At 56.1% G+C, this 17,421-nt stretch overlaps 1 protein-coding gene and 1 long non-coding RNA gene across 6 annotated transcripts in view; one reads left to right on the top strand and one right to left on the bottom strand.

The window, feature by feature from the left end:
• The window catches only part of LOC141091812 (uncharacterized), a 36,898-nt gene extending 25,001 nt beyond the window's left edge, over nt 1-11,897 (bottom strand). The window contains exon 1 of the long non-coding RNA XR_012232583.1: nt 11,759-11,897. This is a non-coding gene — a long non-coding RNA (uncharacterized lncRNA). The remainder of the gene's footprint in view (nt 1-11,758) is intronic.
• Nucleotides 11,717-17,421, top strand: part of PRMT2 (protein arginine methyltransferase 2) — a 50,129-nt gene continuing 44,424 nt past the window's right edge. For 2 of the 5 annotated variants that reach the window (XM_073577545.1, XM_073577542.1), the window contains exon 1: nt 11,718-13,868. In XM_073577545.1, the coding sequence (XP_073433646.1) occupies nt 13,125-13,868 (744 nt within the window). In that variant the 5' untranslated portion in view covers nt 11,718-13,124. Of the gene's footprint in view, nt 13,869-17,421 lie in introns of all 5 variants that reach the window. The other 3 variants (XM_073577546.1, XM_073577543.1, XM_073577544.1) reach the window with 3 other exon arrangements.

The raw sequence follows: 17,421 nt of genomic DNA, 5'->3' as shown, positions 1-17,421 counted from the left end.
ACTACCAGTGCTGCCACCTCTCCACTACCAGTGCTGTCACCTCTCCACTACCAGTGCTGCCCACTCTCCACTACCAGTGCTGCCACCTCTCCACTACCAGTGCTGCCACCTCTCCACTACCAGTGCTGCCCACTCTCCACTACCAGTGCTGCCCGCTCTCCACTACCAGTGCTGCCCGCTCTCCACTACCAGTGCTGCCCGCTCTCCACTACCAGTGCTGTCACCTCTCCACTATCAGTGCTGCTCACTCTCCACTACCAGTGCTGCCCACTCTCCACTACCAGTGCTGTCACCTCTCCACTACCAGTGCTGCCTGCTCTCCACTACCAGTGCTGTCACCTCTCCACTACCAGTGCTGCCCACTCTCCACTACCAGTGCTGCCACCTCTCCACTACCAGTGCTGTCACCTCTCCACTATCAGTGCTGCTCACTCTCCACTACCAGTGCTGTCACCTCTCCACTACCAGTGCTGCCACCTCTCCACTACCAGTGCTGCTCACTCTCCACTACCAGTGCTGTCACCTCTCCACTACCAGTGCTGCCACCTCTCCACTACCAGTGCTGCTCACTCTCCACTACCAGTGCTGCCTGCTCTCCACTACCAGTGCTGCTCGATCTCCACTACCAGTGCTGCCCACTCTCCACTACCAGTGCTGCCACCTCTCCACTACCAGTGCTGTCACCTCTCCACTACCAGTGCTGTCACCTCTCCACTACCAGTGCTGCTCACTCTCCACTACCAGTGCTGTCACCTCTCCACTACCAGTGCTGCCACCTCTCCACTACCAGTGTTGCCCGCTCTCCACTACCAGTGCTGCCTGCTCTCCACTACCAGTGCTGCCACCTCTCCACTACCAGTGCTGCTCGATCTCCACTACCAGTGCTGCCCACTCTCCACTACCAGTGCTGCCACCTCTCCACTACCAGTGCTGTCACCTCTCCACTACCAGTGCTGTCACCTATCCACTACCAGTGCTGCTCACTCTCCACTACCAGTGCTGTCACCTCTCCACTACCAGTGCTGCCACCTCTCCACTACCAGTGTTGCCCGCTCTCCACTACCAGTGCTGCCTGCTCTCCACTACCAGTGCTGCCACCTCTCCACTACCAGTGCTGCTCACTCTCCACTACCAGTGCTGTCACCTCTCCACTACCAGTGCTGCCCACTCTCCACTACCAGTGCTGCCCGCTCTCCACTACCAGTGCTGCCCGCTCTCCACTACCAGTGCTGCCCGCTCTCCACTACCAGTGCTGCCACCTCTCCACTACCAGTGCTGCCACCTCTCCACTACCAGTGCTGCCACCTCTCCACTACCAGTGCTGCCCACTCTCCACTACCAGTGCTGCCCACTCTCCACTACCAGTGCTGTCACCTCTCCACTACCAGTGCTGTCACCTCTCCACTACCAGTGCTGCCCACTCTCCACTACCAGTGCTGCCACCTCTCCACTACCAGTGCTGCCCACTCTCCACTACCAGTGCTGTCACCTCTCCACTACCAGTGCTGTCACCTCTCTACTACCAGTGCTGCCCACTCTCCACTACCAGTGCTGCCACCTCTCCACTACCAGTGCTGCTCACTCTCCACTACCAGTGCTGCCTGCTCTCCACTACCAGTGCTGCCACCTCTCCACTACCAGTGCTGCCCACTCTCCACTACCAGTGCTGCCACCGCTCCACTACCAGTGCTGCCCACTCTCCACTACCAGTGCTGCCCGCTCTCCACTACCAGTGCTGCCCGCTCTCCACTACCAGTGCTGCCTGCTCTCCACTACCAGTGCTGTCACCTCTCCACTACCAGTGCTGCCACCTCTCCACTACCAGTGCTGCCACCTCTCCACTACCAGTGCTGTCACCTCTCCACTACCAGTGCTGCCCACTCTCCACTACCAGTGCTGCCACCTCTCCACTACCAGTGCTGCCCACTCTCCACTACCAGTGCTGCCCGCTCTCCACTACCAGTGCTGCTCGCTCTCCACTACCAGTGCTGCCCACTCTCCACTACCAGTGCTGTCACCTCTCCACTACCAGTGCTGTCACCTCTCCACTACCAGTGCTGTCACCTCTCCACTACCAGTGCTGCCACCTCTCCACTACCAGTGCTGTCACCTCTCCACTACCAGTGCTGCCCACTCTCCACTACCAGTGCTGCCCACTCTCCACTACCAGTGCTGCCCACTCTCCACTACCAGTGCTGCCCGCTCTCCACTACCAGTGCTGCCCGCTCTCCACTACCAGTGCTGCTCCCTCTCCACTATCAGTGCTGCTCACTCTCCACTACCAGTGCTGTCCACTCTCCACTACCAGTGCTGTCACCTCTCCACTACCAGTGCTGCCTGCTCTCCACTACCAGTGCTGTCACCTCTCCACTACCAGTGCTGCCCACTCTCCACTACCAGTGCTGCCACCTCTCCACTACTAGTGCTGTCACCTCTCCACTATCAGTGCTGCTCACTCTCCACTACCAGTGCTGTCACCTCTCCACTACCAGTGCTGCTCACTCTCCACTACCAGTGCTGCCCGCTCTCCACTACCAGTGCTGCCCACTCTCCACTACCAGTGCTGCCCGCTCTCCACTACCAGTGCTGCCCACTCTCCACTACCAGTGCTGCCCACTCTCCACTACCAGTGCTGCCTGCTCTCCACTACCAGTGCTGCCCGCTCTCCACTACCAGTGCTGCCCACTATCCACTACCAGTGCTGCCCGCTCTCCACTACCAGTGCTGTCACCTCTCCACTATCAGTGCTGCTCACTCTCCACTACCAGTGCTGTCACCTCTCCACTACCAGTGCTGCCCGCTCTCCACTACCAGTGCTGCCCGCTCTCCACTACCAGTGCTGTCACCTCTCCACTACCAGTGCTGTCACCTCTCCACTACCAGTGCTGCCCACTCTCCACTACCAGTGCTGCCACCTCTCCACTACCAGTGCTGTCACCTCTCCACTACCAGTGCTGCCTGCTCTCCACTACCAGTGCTGCTCGATCTCCACTACCAGTGCTGCCACCTCTCCACTACCAGTGCTGCCTGCTCTCCACTACCAGTGCTGCTCGATCTCCACTACCAGTGCTGCCCACTCTCCACTACCAGTGCTGTCACCTCTCCACTACCAGTGCTGTCACCTCTCCACTACCAGTGCTGCTCACTCTCCACTACCAGTGCTGTCACCTCTCCACTACCAGTGCTGCCACCTCTCCACTACCAGTGCTGCCCACTCTCCACTACCAGTGCTGCCTGCTCTCCACTACCAGTGCTGCCACCTCTCCACTACCAGTGCTGCTCACTCTCCACTACCAGTGCTGTCACCTCTCCACTACCAGTGCTGCCACCTCTCCACTACCAGTGCTGCCACCTCTCCACTACCAGTGCTGCCCACTCTCCACTACCAGTGCTGCCCACTCTCCACTACCAGTGCTGCCACCTCTCCACTACCAGTGCTGCCCACTCTCCACTACCAGTGCTGCCACCTCTCCACTACCAGTGCTGCCACCTCTCCACTACCAGTGCTGCCCGCTCTCCACTACCAGTGCTGCCTGCTCTCCACTACCAGTGCTGTCACCGCTCCACTACCAGTGCTGTCACCTCTCCACTACCAGTGCTGCCCACTCTCCACTACCAGTGCTGCCACCTCTCCACTACCAGTGCTGCCCGCTCTCCACTACCAGTGCTGCCCGCTCTCCACTACCAGTGCTGCCTGCTCTCCACTACCAGTGCTGCCCGCTCTCCACTACCAGTGCTGCCACCTCTCCACTACCAGTGCTGCCCACTCTCCACTACCAGTGCTGCCCACTCTCCACTACCAGTGCTGCCCACTCTCCACTACCAGTGCTGCCCACTCTCCACTACCAGTGCTGTCACCTCTCCACTACCAGTGCTGTCACCTCTCCACTACCAGTGCTGTCACCTCTCCACTACCAGTGCTGCCACCTCTCCACTACCAGTGCTGCCACCTCTCCACTACCAGTGCTGTCACCTCTCCACTACCAGTGCTGTCACCTCTCCACTACCAGTGCTGCCCACTCTCCACTACCAGTGCTGTCACCTCTCCACTACCAGTGCTGCCCACTCTCCACTACCAGTGCTGCCTGCTCTCCACTACCAGTGCTGCCCGCTCTCCACTACCAGTGCTGCCCGCTCTCCACTACCAGTGCTGCCACCTCTCCACTACCAGTGCTGCCCACTCTCCACTACCAGTGCTGCCCCCTCTCCACTACCAGTGCTGCCCACTCTCCACTACCAGTGCTGCCCACTCTCCACTACCAGTGCTGTCACCTCTCCACTACCAGTGCTGTCACCTCTCCACTACCAGTGCTGCCCACTCTCCACTACCAGTGCTGCCACCTCTCCACTACCAGTGCTGCCCACTCTCCACTACCAGTGCTGTCACCCCTCCACTACCAGTGCTGTCACCTCTCCACTACCAGTGCTGCCCACTCTCCACTACCAGTGCTGCCACCTCTCCACTACCAGTGCTGCTCACTCTCCACTACCAGTGCTGCCTGCTCTCCACTACCAGTGCTGCCACCTCTCCACTACCAGTGCTGCCCACTCTCCACTACCAGTGCTGCCACCGCTCCACTACCAGTGCTGCCCACTCTCCACTACCAGTGCTGCCCGCTCTCCACTACCAGTGCTGCCCGCTCTCCACTACCAGTGCTGCCTGCTCTCCACTACCAGTGCTGTCACCTCTCCACTACCAGTGCTGCCACCTCTCCACTACCAGTGCTGCCACCTCTCCACTACCAGTGCTGTCACCTCTCCACTACCAGTGCTGCCCACTCTCCACTACCAGTGCTGCCACCTCTCCACTACCAGTGCTGCCCACTCTCCACTACCAGTGCTGCCCGCTCTCCACTACCAGTGCTGCTCGCTCTCCACTACCAGTGCTGCCCGCTCTCCACTACCAGTGCTGCCCGCTCTCCACTACCAGTGCTGTCACCTCTCCACTACCAGTGCTGTCACCTCTCCACTACCAGTGCTGTCACCTCTCCACTACCAGTGCTGCCACCTCTCCACTACCAGTGCTGTCACCTCTCCACTACCAGTGCTGCCCACTCTCCACTACCAGTGCTGCCCACTCTCCACTACCAGTGCTGCCCACTCTCCACTACCAGTGCTGCCCGCTCTCCACTACCAGTGCTGCCCGCTCTCCACTACCAGTGCTGCTCCCTCTCCACTATCAGTGCTGCTCACTCTCCACTACCAGTGCTGTCCACTCTCCACTACCAGTGCTGTCACCTCTCCACTACCAGTGCTGCCTGCTCTCCACTACCAGTGCTGTCACCTCTCCACTACCAGTGCTGCCCACTCTCCACTACCAGTGCTGCCACCTCTCCACTACTAGTGCTGTCACCTCTCCACTATCAGTGCTGCTCACTCTCCACTACCAGTGCTGTCACCTCTCCACTACCAGTGCTGCTCACTCTCCACTACCAGTGCTGCCTGCTCTCCACTACCAGTGCTGCCCACTCTCCACTACCAGTGCTGCCCGCTCTCCACTACCAGTGCTGCCCACTCTCCACTACCAGTGCTGCCCACTCTCCACTACCAGTGCTGCCTGCTCTCCACTACCAGTGCTGCCCGCTCTCCACTACCAGTGCTGCCCACTATCCACTACCAGTGCTGCCCGCTCTCCACTACCAGTGCTGTCACCTCTCCACTATCAGTGCTGCTCACTCTCCACTACCAGTGCTGTCACCTCTCCACTACCAGTGCTGCCCGCTCTCCACTACCAGTGCTGCCCGCTCTCCACTACCAGTGCTGTCACCTCTCCACTACCAGTGCTGTCACCTCTCCACTACCAGTGCTGCCCACTCTCCACTACCAGTGCTGCCACCTCTCCACTACCAGTGCTGTCACCTCTCCACTACCAGTGCTGCCACCTCTCCACTACCAGTGCTGCCTGCTCTCCACTACCAGTGCTGCTCGATCTCCACTACCAGTGCTGCCCACTCTCCACTACCAGTGCTGCCACCTCTCCACTACCAGTGCTGTCACCTCTCCACTACCAGTGCTGTCACCTCTCCACTACCAGTGCTGCTCACTCTCCACTACCAGTGCTGTCACCTCTCCACTACCAGTGCTGCCACCTCTCCACTACCAGTGCTGCCCACTCTCCACTACCAGTGCTGCCTGCTCTCCACTACCAGTGCTGCCACCTCTCCACTACCAGTGCTGCTCACTCTCCACTACCAGTGCTGTCACCTCTCCACTACCAGTGCTGCCACCTCTCCACTACCAGTGCTGCCACCTCTCCACTACCAGTGCTGCCCACTCTCCACTACCAGTGCTGCCACCTCTCCACTACCAGTGCTGCCCACTCTCCACTACCAGTGCTGCCACCTCTCCACTACCAGTGCTGCCCACTCTCCACTACCAGTGCTGCCCGCTCTCCACTACCAGTGCTGCCTGCTCTCCACTACCAGTGCTGTCACCGCTCCACTACCAGTGCTGTCACCTCTCCACTACCAGTGCTGCCCACTCTCCACTACCAGTGCTGCCCGCTCTCCACTACCAGTGCTGCCCGCTCTCCACTACCAGTGCTGCCCGCTCTCCACTACCAGTGCTGCCACCTCTCCACTACCAGTGCTGCCCACTCTCCACTACCAGTGCTGCCCACTCTCCACTACCAGTGCTGCCCACTCTCCACTACCAGTGCTGTCACCTCTCCACTACCAGTGCTGTCACCTCTCCACTACCAGTGCTGTCACCTCTCCACTACCAGTGCTGCCACCTCTCCACTACCAGTGCTGCCACCTCTCCACTACCAGTGCTGTCACCTCTCCACTACCAGTGCTGTCACCTCTCCACTACCAGTGCTGCCCACTCTCCACTACCAGTGCTGCCACCTCTCCACTACCAGTGCTGCTCACTCTCCACTACCAGTGCTGCCCGCTCTCCACTACCAGTGCTGCCCGCTCTCCACTACCAGTGCTGCCACCTCTCCACTACCAGTGCTGCCCACTCTCCACTACCAGTGCTGCCCGCTCTCCACTACCAGTGCTGCCCGCTCTCCACTACCAGTGCTGCCTGCTCTCCACTACCAGTGCTGTCACCTCTCCACTACCAGTGCTGTCACCTCTCCACTACCAGTGCTGCCACCTCTCCACTACCAGTGCTGTCACCTCTCCACTACCAGTGCTGCTCACTCTCCACTACCAGTGCTGCCACCTCTCCACTACCAGTGCTGCCCGCTCTCCACTACCAGTGCTGCCCGCTCTCCACTACCAGTGCTGCCCGCTCTCCACTACCAGTGCTGCCCGCTCTCCACTACCAGTGCTGCCCGCTCTCCACTACCAGTGCTGTCACCTCTCCACTATCAGTGCTGCTCACTCTCCACTACCAGTGCTGCCCACTCTCCACTACCAGTGCTGTCACCTCTCCACTACCAGTGCTGCCTGCTCTCCACTACCAGTGCTGTCACCTCTCCACTACCAGTGCTGCCCACTCTCCACTACCAGTGCTGCCACCTCTCCACTACCAGTGCTGTCACCTCTCCACTATCAGTGCTGCTCACTCTCCACTACCAGTGCTGTCACCTCTCCACTACCAGTGCTGCCACCTCTCCACTACCAGTGCTGCTCACTCTCCACTACCAGTGCTGTCACCTCTCCACTACCAGTGCTGCCACCTCTCCACTACCAGTGCTGCTCACTCTCCACTACCAGTGCTGCCTGCTCTCCACTACCAGTGCTGCTCACTCTCCACTACCAGTGCTGTCACCTCTCCACTACCAGTGCTGCCCACTCTCCACTACCAGTGCTGTCACCTCTCCACTACCAGTGCTGTCACCTCTCCACTACCAGTGCTGCCACCTCTCCACTACCAGTGTTGTCACCTCTCTACCAGTGCTGCCACCTCTCCACTACCAGTGCTGCCCGCTCTCCACTACCAGTGCTGCCCGCTCTCCACTACCAGTGCTGCCACCTCTCCACTACCAGTGCTGCCCACTCTCCACTACCAGTGCTGCCACCTCTCCACTACCAGTGCTGCTCACTCTCCACTACCAGTGCTGCCTGCTCTCCACTACCAGTGCTGCTCACTCTCCACTACCAGTGCTGCCCACTCTCCACTACCAGTGCTGTCACCTCTCCACTACCAGTGCTGTCACCTCTCCACTACCAGTGCTGCTCACTCTCCACTACCAGTGCTGTCACCTCTCCACTACCAGTGCTGTCACCTCTCCACTACCAGTGCTGCCACCTCTCCACTACCAGTGCTGCCCACTCTCCACTACCAGTGCTGCCTGCTCTCCACTACCAGTGCTGCCACCTCTCCACTACCAGTGCTGTCACCTCTCCACTACCAGTGCTGCCACCTCTCCACTACCAGTGCTGCCACCTCTCCACTACCAGTGCTGCCACCTCTCCACTACCAGTGCTGCTCACTCTCCACTACCAGTGCTGCCTGCTCTCCACTACCAGTGCTGTCACCTCTCCACTACCAGTGCTGCCCACTCTCCACTACCAGTGCTGCCACCTCTCCACTACCAGTGCTGCCCACTCTCCACTACCAGTGCTGCCACCTCTCCACTACCAGTGCTGCCCACTCTCCACTACCAGTGCTGCCCGCTCTCCACTACCAGTGCTGCCTGCTCTCCACTACCAGTGCTGTCACCTCTCCACTACCAGTGCTGTCACCTCTCCACTACCAGTGCTGTCACCTCTCCACTACCAGTGCTGCCCACTCTCCACTACCAGTGCTGCCCACTCTCCACTACCAGTGCTGCCCGCTCTCCACTACCAGTGCTGCCTGCTCTCCACTACCAGTACTGCCACCTCTCCACTACCAGTGCTGTCACCTCTCCACTACCAGTGCTGCCACCTCTCCACTACCAGTGCTGCCACCTCTCCACTACCAGTGCTGCTCACTCTCCACTACCAGTGCTGCCTGCTCTCCACTACCAGTGCTGTCACCTCTCCACTACCAGTGCTGCCCACTCTCCACTACCAGTGCTGCCACCTCTCCACTACCAGTGCTGCCACCTCTCCACTACCAGTGCTGCCACCTCTCCACTACCAGTGCTGCCACCTCTCCACTACCAGTGCTGCTCACTCTCCACTACCAGTGCTGTCACCTCTCCACTACCAGTGCTGCCACCTCTCCACTACCAGTGCTGCCACCTCTCCACTACCAGTGCTGCCCACTCTCCACTACCAGTGCTGTCACCTCTCCACTACCAGTGCTGTCACCTCTCCACTACCAGTGCTGCCCACTCTCCACTACCAGTGCTGCCACCTCTCCACTACCAGTGCTGCTCACTCTCCACTACCAGTGCTGCCCGCTCTCCACTACCAGTGCTGCCCGCTCTCCACTACCAGTGCTGCCCGCTCTCCACTACCAGTGCTGCCACCTCTCCACTACCAGTGCTGCCCACTCTCCACTACCAGTGCTGCCCGCTCTCCACTACCAGTGCTGCCTGCTCTCCACTACCAGTGCTGCCTGCTCTCCACTACCAGTGCTGTCACCTCTCCACTACCAGTGCTGCCACCTCTCCACTACCAGTGCTGCCACCTCTCCACTACCAGTGCTGTCACCTCTACACTACCAGTGCTGCCCACTCTCCACTACCAGTGCTCCCACCTCTCCACTACCAGTGCTGCCCACTCTCCACTACCAGTGTTGCCCGCTCTCCACTACCAGTGCTGCCCGCTCTCCACTACCAGTGCTGTCACCTCTCCACTATCAGTGCTGCCCACTCTCCACTACCAGTGCTGCCCACTCTCCACTACCAGTGCTGTCACCTCTCCACTACCAGTGCTGCCTGCTCTCCACTACCAGTGCTGTCACCTCTCCACTACCAGTGCTGCCCACTCTCCACTACCAGTGCTGCCACCTCTCCACTACCAGTGCTGCCTCCTCTCCACTACCAGTGCTGCCCACTCTCCACTACCAGTGCTGCCCACTCTCCACTACCAGTGCTGCCCGCTCTCCACTACCAGTGCTGCCCGCTCTCCACTACCAGTGCTGTCACCTCTCCACTACCAGTGCTGCCCACTCTCCACTACCAGTGCTGCCACCTCTCCACTACCAGTGCTGCCCGCTCTCCACTACCAGTGCTGCCCACTCTCCACTACCAGTGCTGTCACCTCTCCACTACCAGTGCTGCCCACTCTCCACTACCAGTGCTGCCCGCTCTCCACTACCAGTGCTGCCCGCTCTCCACTACCAGTGCTGTCACCTCTCCACTACCAGTGCTGCTCACTCTCCACTACCAGTGCTGTCACCTCTCCACTACCAGTGCTGCCCACTCTCCACTACCAGTGCTGCCCGCTCTCCACTACCAGTGCTGCCCACTCTCCACTACCAGTGCTGTCACCTCTCCACTACCAGTGCTGTCACCTCTCCACTACCAGTGCTGTCACCTCTCCACTACCAGTGCTGCCCACTCTCCACTACCAGTGCTGTCACCTCTCCACTACCAGTGCTGCCCACTCTCCACTACCAGTGCTGCCACCTCTCCACTACCAGTGCTGCCCACTCTCCACTACCAGTGCTGCCACCTCTCCACTACCAGTGCTGCCTGCTCTCCACTACCAGTGCCGTCACCTCTCCACTACCAGTGCTGCCACCTCTCCACTACCAGTGCTGCCCACTCTCCACTACCAGTGCTGCCACCTCTCCACTACCAGTGCTGCCTGCTCTCCACTACCAGTGCCGTCACCTCTCCACTACCAGTGCTGCCACCTCTCCACTACCAGTGCTGCCCACACTCCACTACCAGTGCTGCCACCTCTCCACTACCAGTGCTGCCCACTCTCCACTACCAGTGCTGCCCACTCTCCACTACCAGTGCTGCCCACCTCTCCACTACCAGTGCTGCCCACTCTCCACTACCAGTGCTGCCCACTCTCCACTACCAGTGCTGCCCACTCTCCACTACCAGTGCTGCCCACCTCTCCACTACCAGTGCTGCCCACTCTCCACTACCAGTGCTGCCCACTCTCCACTACCAGTGCTGCCACCTCTCCACTACCAGTGCTGCCCACTCTCCACTACCAGTGCTGCCCACTCTCCACTACCAGTGCTGCCCACTCTCCACTACCAGTGCTGCCCACCTCTCCACTACCAGTGCTGCCCACTCTCCACTACCAGTGCTGCCCACTCTCCACTACCAGTGCTGCCCACCTCTCCACTACCAGTGCTGCCCACTCTCCACTACCAGTGCTGCCCACTCTCCACTACCAGTGCTGCCCACTCTCCACTACCAGTGCTGCCCACTCTCCACTACCAGTGCTGCCCACTCTCCACTACCAGTGCTGCCACCTGACTTCTCAGCAAACTGTAAAATGATGATAATTACAGTGAAAATCGAAGTTTCTGTAGCTTCAAAGTAAAAACCATGGATGCTGTAATTTTATAGACAGGGTAAAAAATGCACTGTTTTTGCGAACTGTCCTGTAATTTCTGGACGACTGATACCTGCAGCGGAGCACAGCACGGCCCTGTTCTGTGTATTGGGCTGTCTCAGCATCTGCCCTACATTTATTGCACATTCATGGACCAGCTGCTGCTAATAACCATATGGTATTTATTCCTAGTTATAACCAGTTGCCTAATATGAGACATAATTGGCACACAGTGTCTGTCACACGGCACACAGTGTCTGTCTGACCTGACCTCAGTGTAACCTGACACTGTCACTCAGTCACAACTTGGAATATGGACCAGTAAAATAGCTCCATTGTACTGCACATGCGCACTTCATTCAGCTGTCTGAACTACATTTCCCCTAATGCATCACTGCTGAGTAATTCACCTGCGACAGAAGCGGGTCACTGTGACTTGAAACTTTGACGCTTCGTGCTGGGCTGTCGGGTTGAGGCTGGATGCTGGGGTGAGAAAAGGGGTAATTGGGGATCCCGCCCGCTCCTGTCCCCTCAGCAGCGGGGTGTGAGAAGCAGTGCAGTCTGGGGGCGACTCTGCTTGTACTTCTTGGCGACTAGCGGGCGGTTGTCAGATTGCAGGTCTGCACTGTTGGAATGCGCTGTAGTGAGGCGTTAGTGGCTGCAGAGGAGCGCACTGTAGCGAGGCGTTAGTGGGTGCAGAGAAGCGCACTGTAGCGTGGCGTTAGTGGCTGCAGAGGAGCGCACTGTAGCGAGGCGTTAGTGGCTGCAGAGGAGCGCACTGTAGCGTGGCGTTAGTGGGTGCAGAGAAGCGCACTGTAGCGTGGCGTTAGTGGCTGCAGAGGAGCGCACTGTAGCGTGGCGTTAGTGGCTGCAGAGGAGCGCACTGTAGCGTGGCGTTAGTGGCAGCAGAGGAGTGCACTGTAGCATGGTGTTAGTGTTTGCAGAGGAGTGCACTGTAGCGTGGCGTTAGTGGCTGCAGAGGAGCGCACTGTAGCGAGGCGTTAGTGGGTGCAGAGAAGCGCACTGTAGCGTGGCGTTAGTGGGTGCAGAGAAGCGCACTGTAGCGTGGCGTTAGTGGCAGCAGAGGAGCGCACTGTAGCGTGGTGTTAGTGTTTGCAGAGGAGCGCACTGTGGCGTTAGTGGCTGCAGAGGAGCGCACTGTGGCGTTAGTGGCAGCAGAGGAGTGCACTGTAGCGTGGTGTTAGTGTTTGCAGAGGAGCGCACTGTGGCGTTAGTGGCAGCAGAGGAGCGCACTGTGGCGTTAGTGGGTGCAGAGGAGCGCACTGTAGCGTGGTGTTAGTGTTTGCAGAGGAGCGCACTGTAGCGTGGCGTTAGTGGCAGCAGAGGAGTGCACTGTAGCGTGGTGTTAGTGTTTGCAGAGGAGCGCACTGTGGCGTTAGTGGGTGCAGAGGAGCGCACTGTAGCGTGGCGTTAGTAGGTGCAGAGGAGCGCACTGTAGCGTGGCGTTAGTGGGTGCAGAGGAGCGCACTGTAGCGTTGCGTTAGTGGGTGCAGAGGAGCGCACTGTGGCGTAAGTGGGTGCAGAGTTGTATATGGTGCTTGGGAGCACAATGGTACCGTAATAGTGAGGTAGCAGAGCCATCTGCATGGTATAGTGATGTAACTGGTAGTAGATGTGGTGGGTCCACATTTAGGGGTTGTATCTTGTGGGGTCACGGTGACGTTCTGCACCCCAGGAGGTTTGTCAGGTGATGAGCGCCCCCCATGTAAAGTCCTCAGGGTTTGGGATAGAACAGAGAACCTCCAGTAACTTGTAATGGAGAAGGGGAAGATCTGGGACGCTCCAGAGGAGAGCAGAGAGGAGGATAAGGACACAGCTCCTCCTGGAGAAGATGTGAGGAGGGGCGGTGGGATCCAAGCTCAGTGCAGCCATGAAAATATGGAGCAAGAGTCCAGTCCCCATGATGTTAACGAGCTGCACATGGAGCCCCTGATGCTGGTGGTGCGAGAGATGCAAAGTGAACTTACTGTAGCAAAACTGCAGCACAATGAGCCCAGAGCTGGCGGAAACTCAGCTGGAGGGAGATTGGAGAGGACAGAACCAGGGTCGGGTGGTCACGGTCACACAGAGAGGAATGGTGAGCGTCACAATCAGGACATGGAAGACGGGCGTTTAATTACTACTGAAACTATTGGTAAAGAGCCTGATATGGGCGATTATGTTGGTGTTACCAAAAAGGCTGTCAGGAGGCCATTTGTCTGTGATGGCAGCAAGGACTCGCAGTGTGTAGAAAGTTTTCTTCTCCAAAGAGACTTAAGGACAAGGCTGTTTGATCACAGTGAATTAGAAGGAAACGTGGAAGTTGTTGAGAATGAAGACCTGGCAGAAGAAAGTGGAGACGATCATCCAAATCAGTACAAAGCTGGGAGGTCTTATGAGAAATCTCCAGACTCTTCCTGCCTGGCGGCGTCCTGTAGTATTGCGGATTATCCGTACGTGGACTTCAGCACAAATGAATTCATTGTGATGTGCGACTTTGCTGCTGCTGAGGATACACAGGTATGGTCTCATCTCTAGAATCTTCCTTTTTTTTTAAAAAAAAAAATTCCTTAAGTGGTTACTTTATCAACTTGATATTAAAGGGAACCTCTCACCAGTCTTGTCACATGACCACTAAACCTATCACCTGTGCTGCATGCTATAAATGGTTATATAACCCCCTGACTCTCCCTGGATACACCCCAAAAACATTTTTAAGTATTGTATGTATGGAAATCGGGTTTGATGGGGGTGGTTTCGGGCCTCTCCATTCTTCACCCCGGCTGGTGCTCGTCGTCCTCTTTCTTTTCATAAATGATTATATATAACCTTCCAGAAACCTTTTTACGGTTTCCTATGCTGTATGGAAGCCGTGTTGGTCCCATGGGTGTGATTTTATGGCCTCTCCATCCCTTCCCCCCCCCCACCAAGCTGCTGCTCACTGCCCTCCTTCTTTAACATGGAACACGCCTTGCGTCACCCACATTGCCGGGCAAAATTTCGCTCCTGCGAGCAGAAATCGCGGCTCTTGCCTGTGTAATATGCTCTGCCCTACTGCTGCACTCGCGCACTTATGTTTTCCGCTCTGCCCGCATTAGGGCAAAGCATGGTGCACAGGCACGAGCCGTTATATCTGCTTAAAGGCCGAAAATTTCGCCCGGCAATGTGGATGACACTAGGCGTCTTCCATGTCAAAGGGAATCTGTCACCTAATTTTTGGCCTATAAGCTGCGGCCACCGCCATCAGGGACTTATCTGCAGCATTCTGTAATGCTGTAGATAAGCCCCTGATGTAACCTGAAAGATGAGAAAAACGAGTTGGATTATACTCACCCGGGGGTCCGGTCCTATGGGTGTCCGGGTCCGGCGCGGTTGTTTTTCTTATCTTTCAGGTTACATCGGGAGCTTATCTACAGCATTAGAGAATGCTGTAGATAAGCCCCTGATGGCGGTGGCCGCAGCTTATAGGGCTAAAATGGGGTGACAGAATCCCTTTAAAGATGGAAAGCATCGAGCAGCAGCTGGGGGGAAGGGATGGAGTCATGCCCATCGGACCGACACGACTTAAAACGTAAAAAGGTTTTTAGAGGGTTATACAGGGGGTTATGTAAGCATTTATGAAATGCAGCCCAGGCACTGAATAAGGTGATAGTTTTAGTTGATTTATGCTAAAAGTGGTATTAGGTTCCCTTTAAATGGAATTTAGGCTGTGTTCACACACAGCGTTTTTTTAGCGGTTTTCACTATAAAACCGCTAAAAATAAGCTTCCTAGTCATTTCTATTCATTTTGCACTTTTTGTGCACATTAATGCGTTTTTTACCGCGAAAAAAACACATCGCGGTAAAAAACGCAGCATGCTCATTAATTTTGCGGATTTTTCCACGTTTCTGGCTTGTTCAATGCGTTTTGAAAAAACGCGCAAAAACAGTGCAAAAAACGCGAAGACAAAAAAGATGCGGTTTCTGGGAAGGGAGTCAGGTTTTTGAACAGAAATTTTCTGCTACGTGTGCACTTAGCCTTACAGTTTTATTAACCTGAAAGCTTATATTCAGTATTACTGACCTACCATGTTCTAGTGCTGACACTTTACTGTGTTTAGAGATCAGCGTGATGTCACTGCTGCAGCCATGTGACCAGCTGGGGGCAGCGGCGAGGCAGTACTGGAGCAGCAGTGGGTAAAGCCTCTTTCACACATCAGTTTTTTGCTATCAGTCACAATCCGTCAAAGTGTGAAAAAAACGGATCCTGTGAAGATTGCAAAAAACTGAAAGAGGGAGAATTTTTTTAGGCGCTGGAAAGGAAAATGCAGCTGTGGGGGTTAATTTAAAGGAAAATATATTTTCCGGGCAGGCTCAGTTTTAAAAGACGGATTCCGTCGCTGGATTCTGTCTTTTGACGAACCGCGTCGGATCCTGCGCCCATAGGCTTCCATTATAGCAAACGACAGACGGCGCTGGATCCGTTGCTGTCCACCTGATGGACAAAGATTTTCCGACGGATCCGTCGGATGACGGATGAAACGTGTGGCCATTCGTCACAATCCGTCGCTAATAAAAGTCTATGACAAAAAAAACGGATTCAGCGCTGGATCCGTTTTTTTTTCAAAAAATGACGGATTGCGGCTGGCAAAAAATTGATGTGTGAAAGAGGCCTAAGCGGTGCTGGATTTGCTGTCTTTAAGCAATTCAAACCTTTAGTCCACCACTTTAAGGCTAAGTTCATATTTTGTGAATGGATTAGGTTAGCTTTGGATACTTCTATAACAAATCCAACCTATCGTTGTCAGGGAAATGCATCAGATTTTGATGTGGATTTTCCACAGTAATGTCCAACAGCTGCTCTAATATAAGTAATATAAAAAAAAAAAAAGATGCATAAGTCACCTCTGATACATAACTCTACAGCTGCTGTGAAGAAATGCATCGTTTCAAACGCTTCCAGATCTCATCTCACAGTGCTGTCTTCTTTCACCTTCCTCTCACTGACTACCGTGAGATGAGATATGGAAGTGTTTGTAATTATATATACCGTAACTCAGCTCTACTGTATCTCTACATAGTAGCTGCAGAGACCAGTGAAGACAGGATGGTCTAGTAATACCCAGCTGAACTATAACATAAATTATAACTTAAATTGTATAAGTTAATATCTCCACAATGGAGAACAGGAATTAAAAGCTTTCTCCTTCGCCTCATTGGGGGACACAGGACAATGGGTGTTATGCTACTTCCACTAGGAGGACACTAAGCAAATATACAGAGTTATTAATTCCTCCTCCGCAGTGTACACCCTCTGCTGGCTTTAAGTTGAACCACTTCTTGCTTAGCGTCTGTAGGAGGCACTTGGGTCTGGCATCAGACCCAAACTTTATTTTATTTTTATTTTTTACTTTTCTCCTATGGATTGAAAGGGCAACGGAGCCTTTCAAGGTCCCGATCTCCCAAAATCATCAACAGGCAGGAACGTGGAGTGTCGACTCCCTGTACCCCCTCCTGCACCACCTCAGTGCCGTGTCTGAGCTCACCTTAGGGGCGATGGGTCCGCTCTCCCCACACCGACAACAGATTGAACATGGGGTGTGACCTCCATGTACCCCCTTCTGGAGCCAGGCCTTCAGCCGGTCAAAATGCCCCACCACCACCACCCTAAAGGATGACTCCACGGAATACGCAGAAGCTTCCAGTGGCGTCTGTGCAGCCCCATTCGAAAGTGGATGATGGAAGTAGGCGAATGGGCCTTCTCCACCTCCCTATCAAAGGGATGGCGGATTGAGGGTGATCTGTACGGCCAACAATTTGAGCTGTGGTGCTTCACCTGCGTACCAGGCTCTGCTGCATCTGGCCTGTAAGTAACCGCAGCGTCGGCAGGAGGGCTCCTTCCTTGGTACAGGGATGGTCCGGGCCCTCAGGGGGATAGGTGTCCTGTCTGCAGGCATTGCTGTCGGCTCTCCCATCGCGCGATTGTCGCCGCAAATCTAGTTCCCGGCTTCTGGCCAGGATAGGCCTAGCTCCGCCCATGTCTTAGGCGCTTCTTGCTCTGAAGGAGAAGCGCTGCGTCCGCATCCCTGCTCT

Source organism: Dendrobates tinctorius, unplaced genomic scaffold (genome assembly GCF_039654945.1).
Source record: "Dendrobates tinctorius isolate UK_male_01 unplaced genomic scaffold, ASM3965494v1 ptg000056l, whole genome shotgun sequence".
Lineage (NCBI taxonomy): Eukaryota > Metazoa > Chordata > Amphibia > Anura > Dendrobatidae > Dendrobates > Dendrobates tinctorius.
The sequence above is the reverse complement of the archived record's forward strand: the minus strand, read 5'-3'. Positions and strand labels throughout refer to the sequence as shown.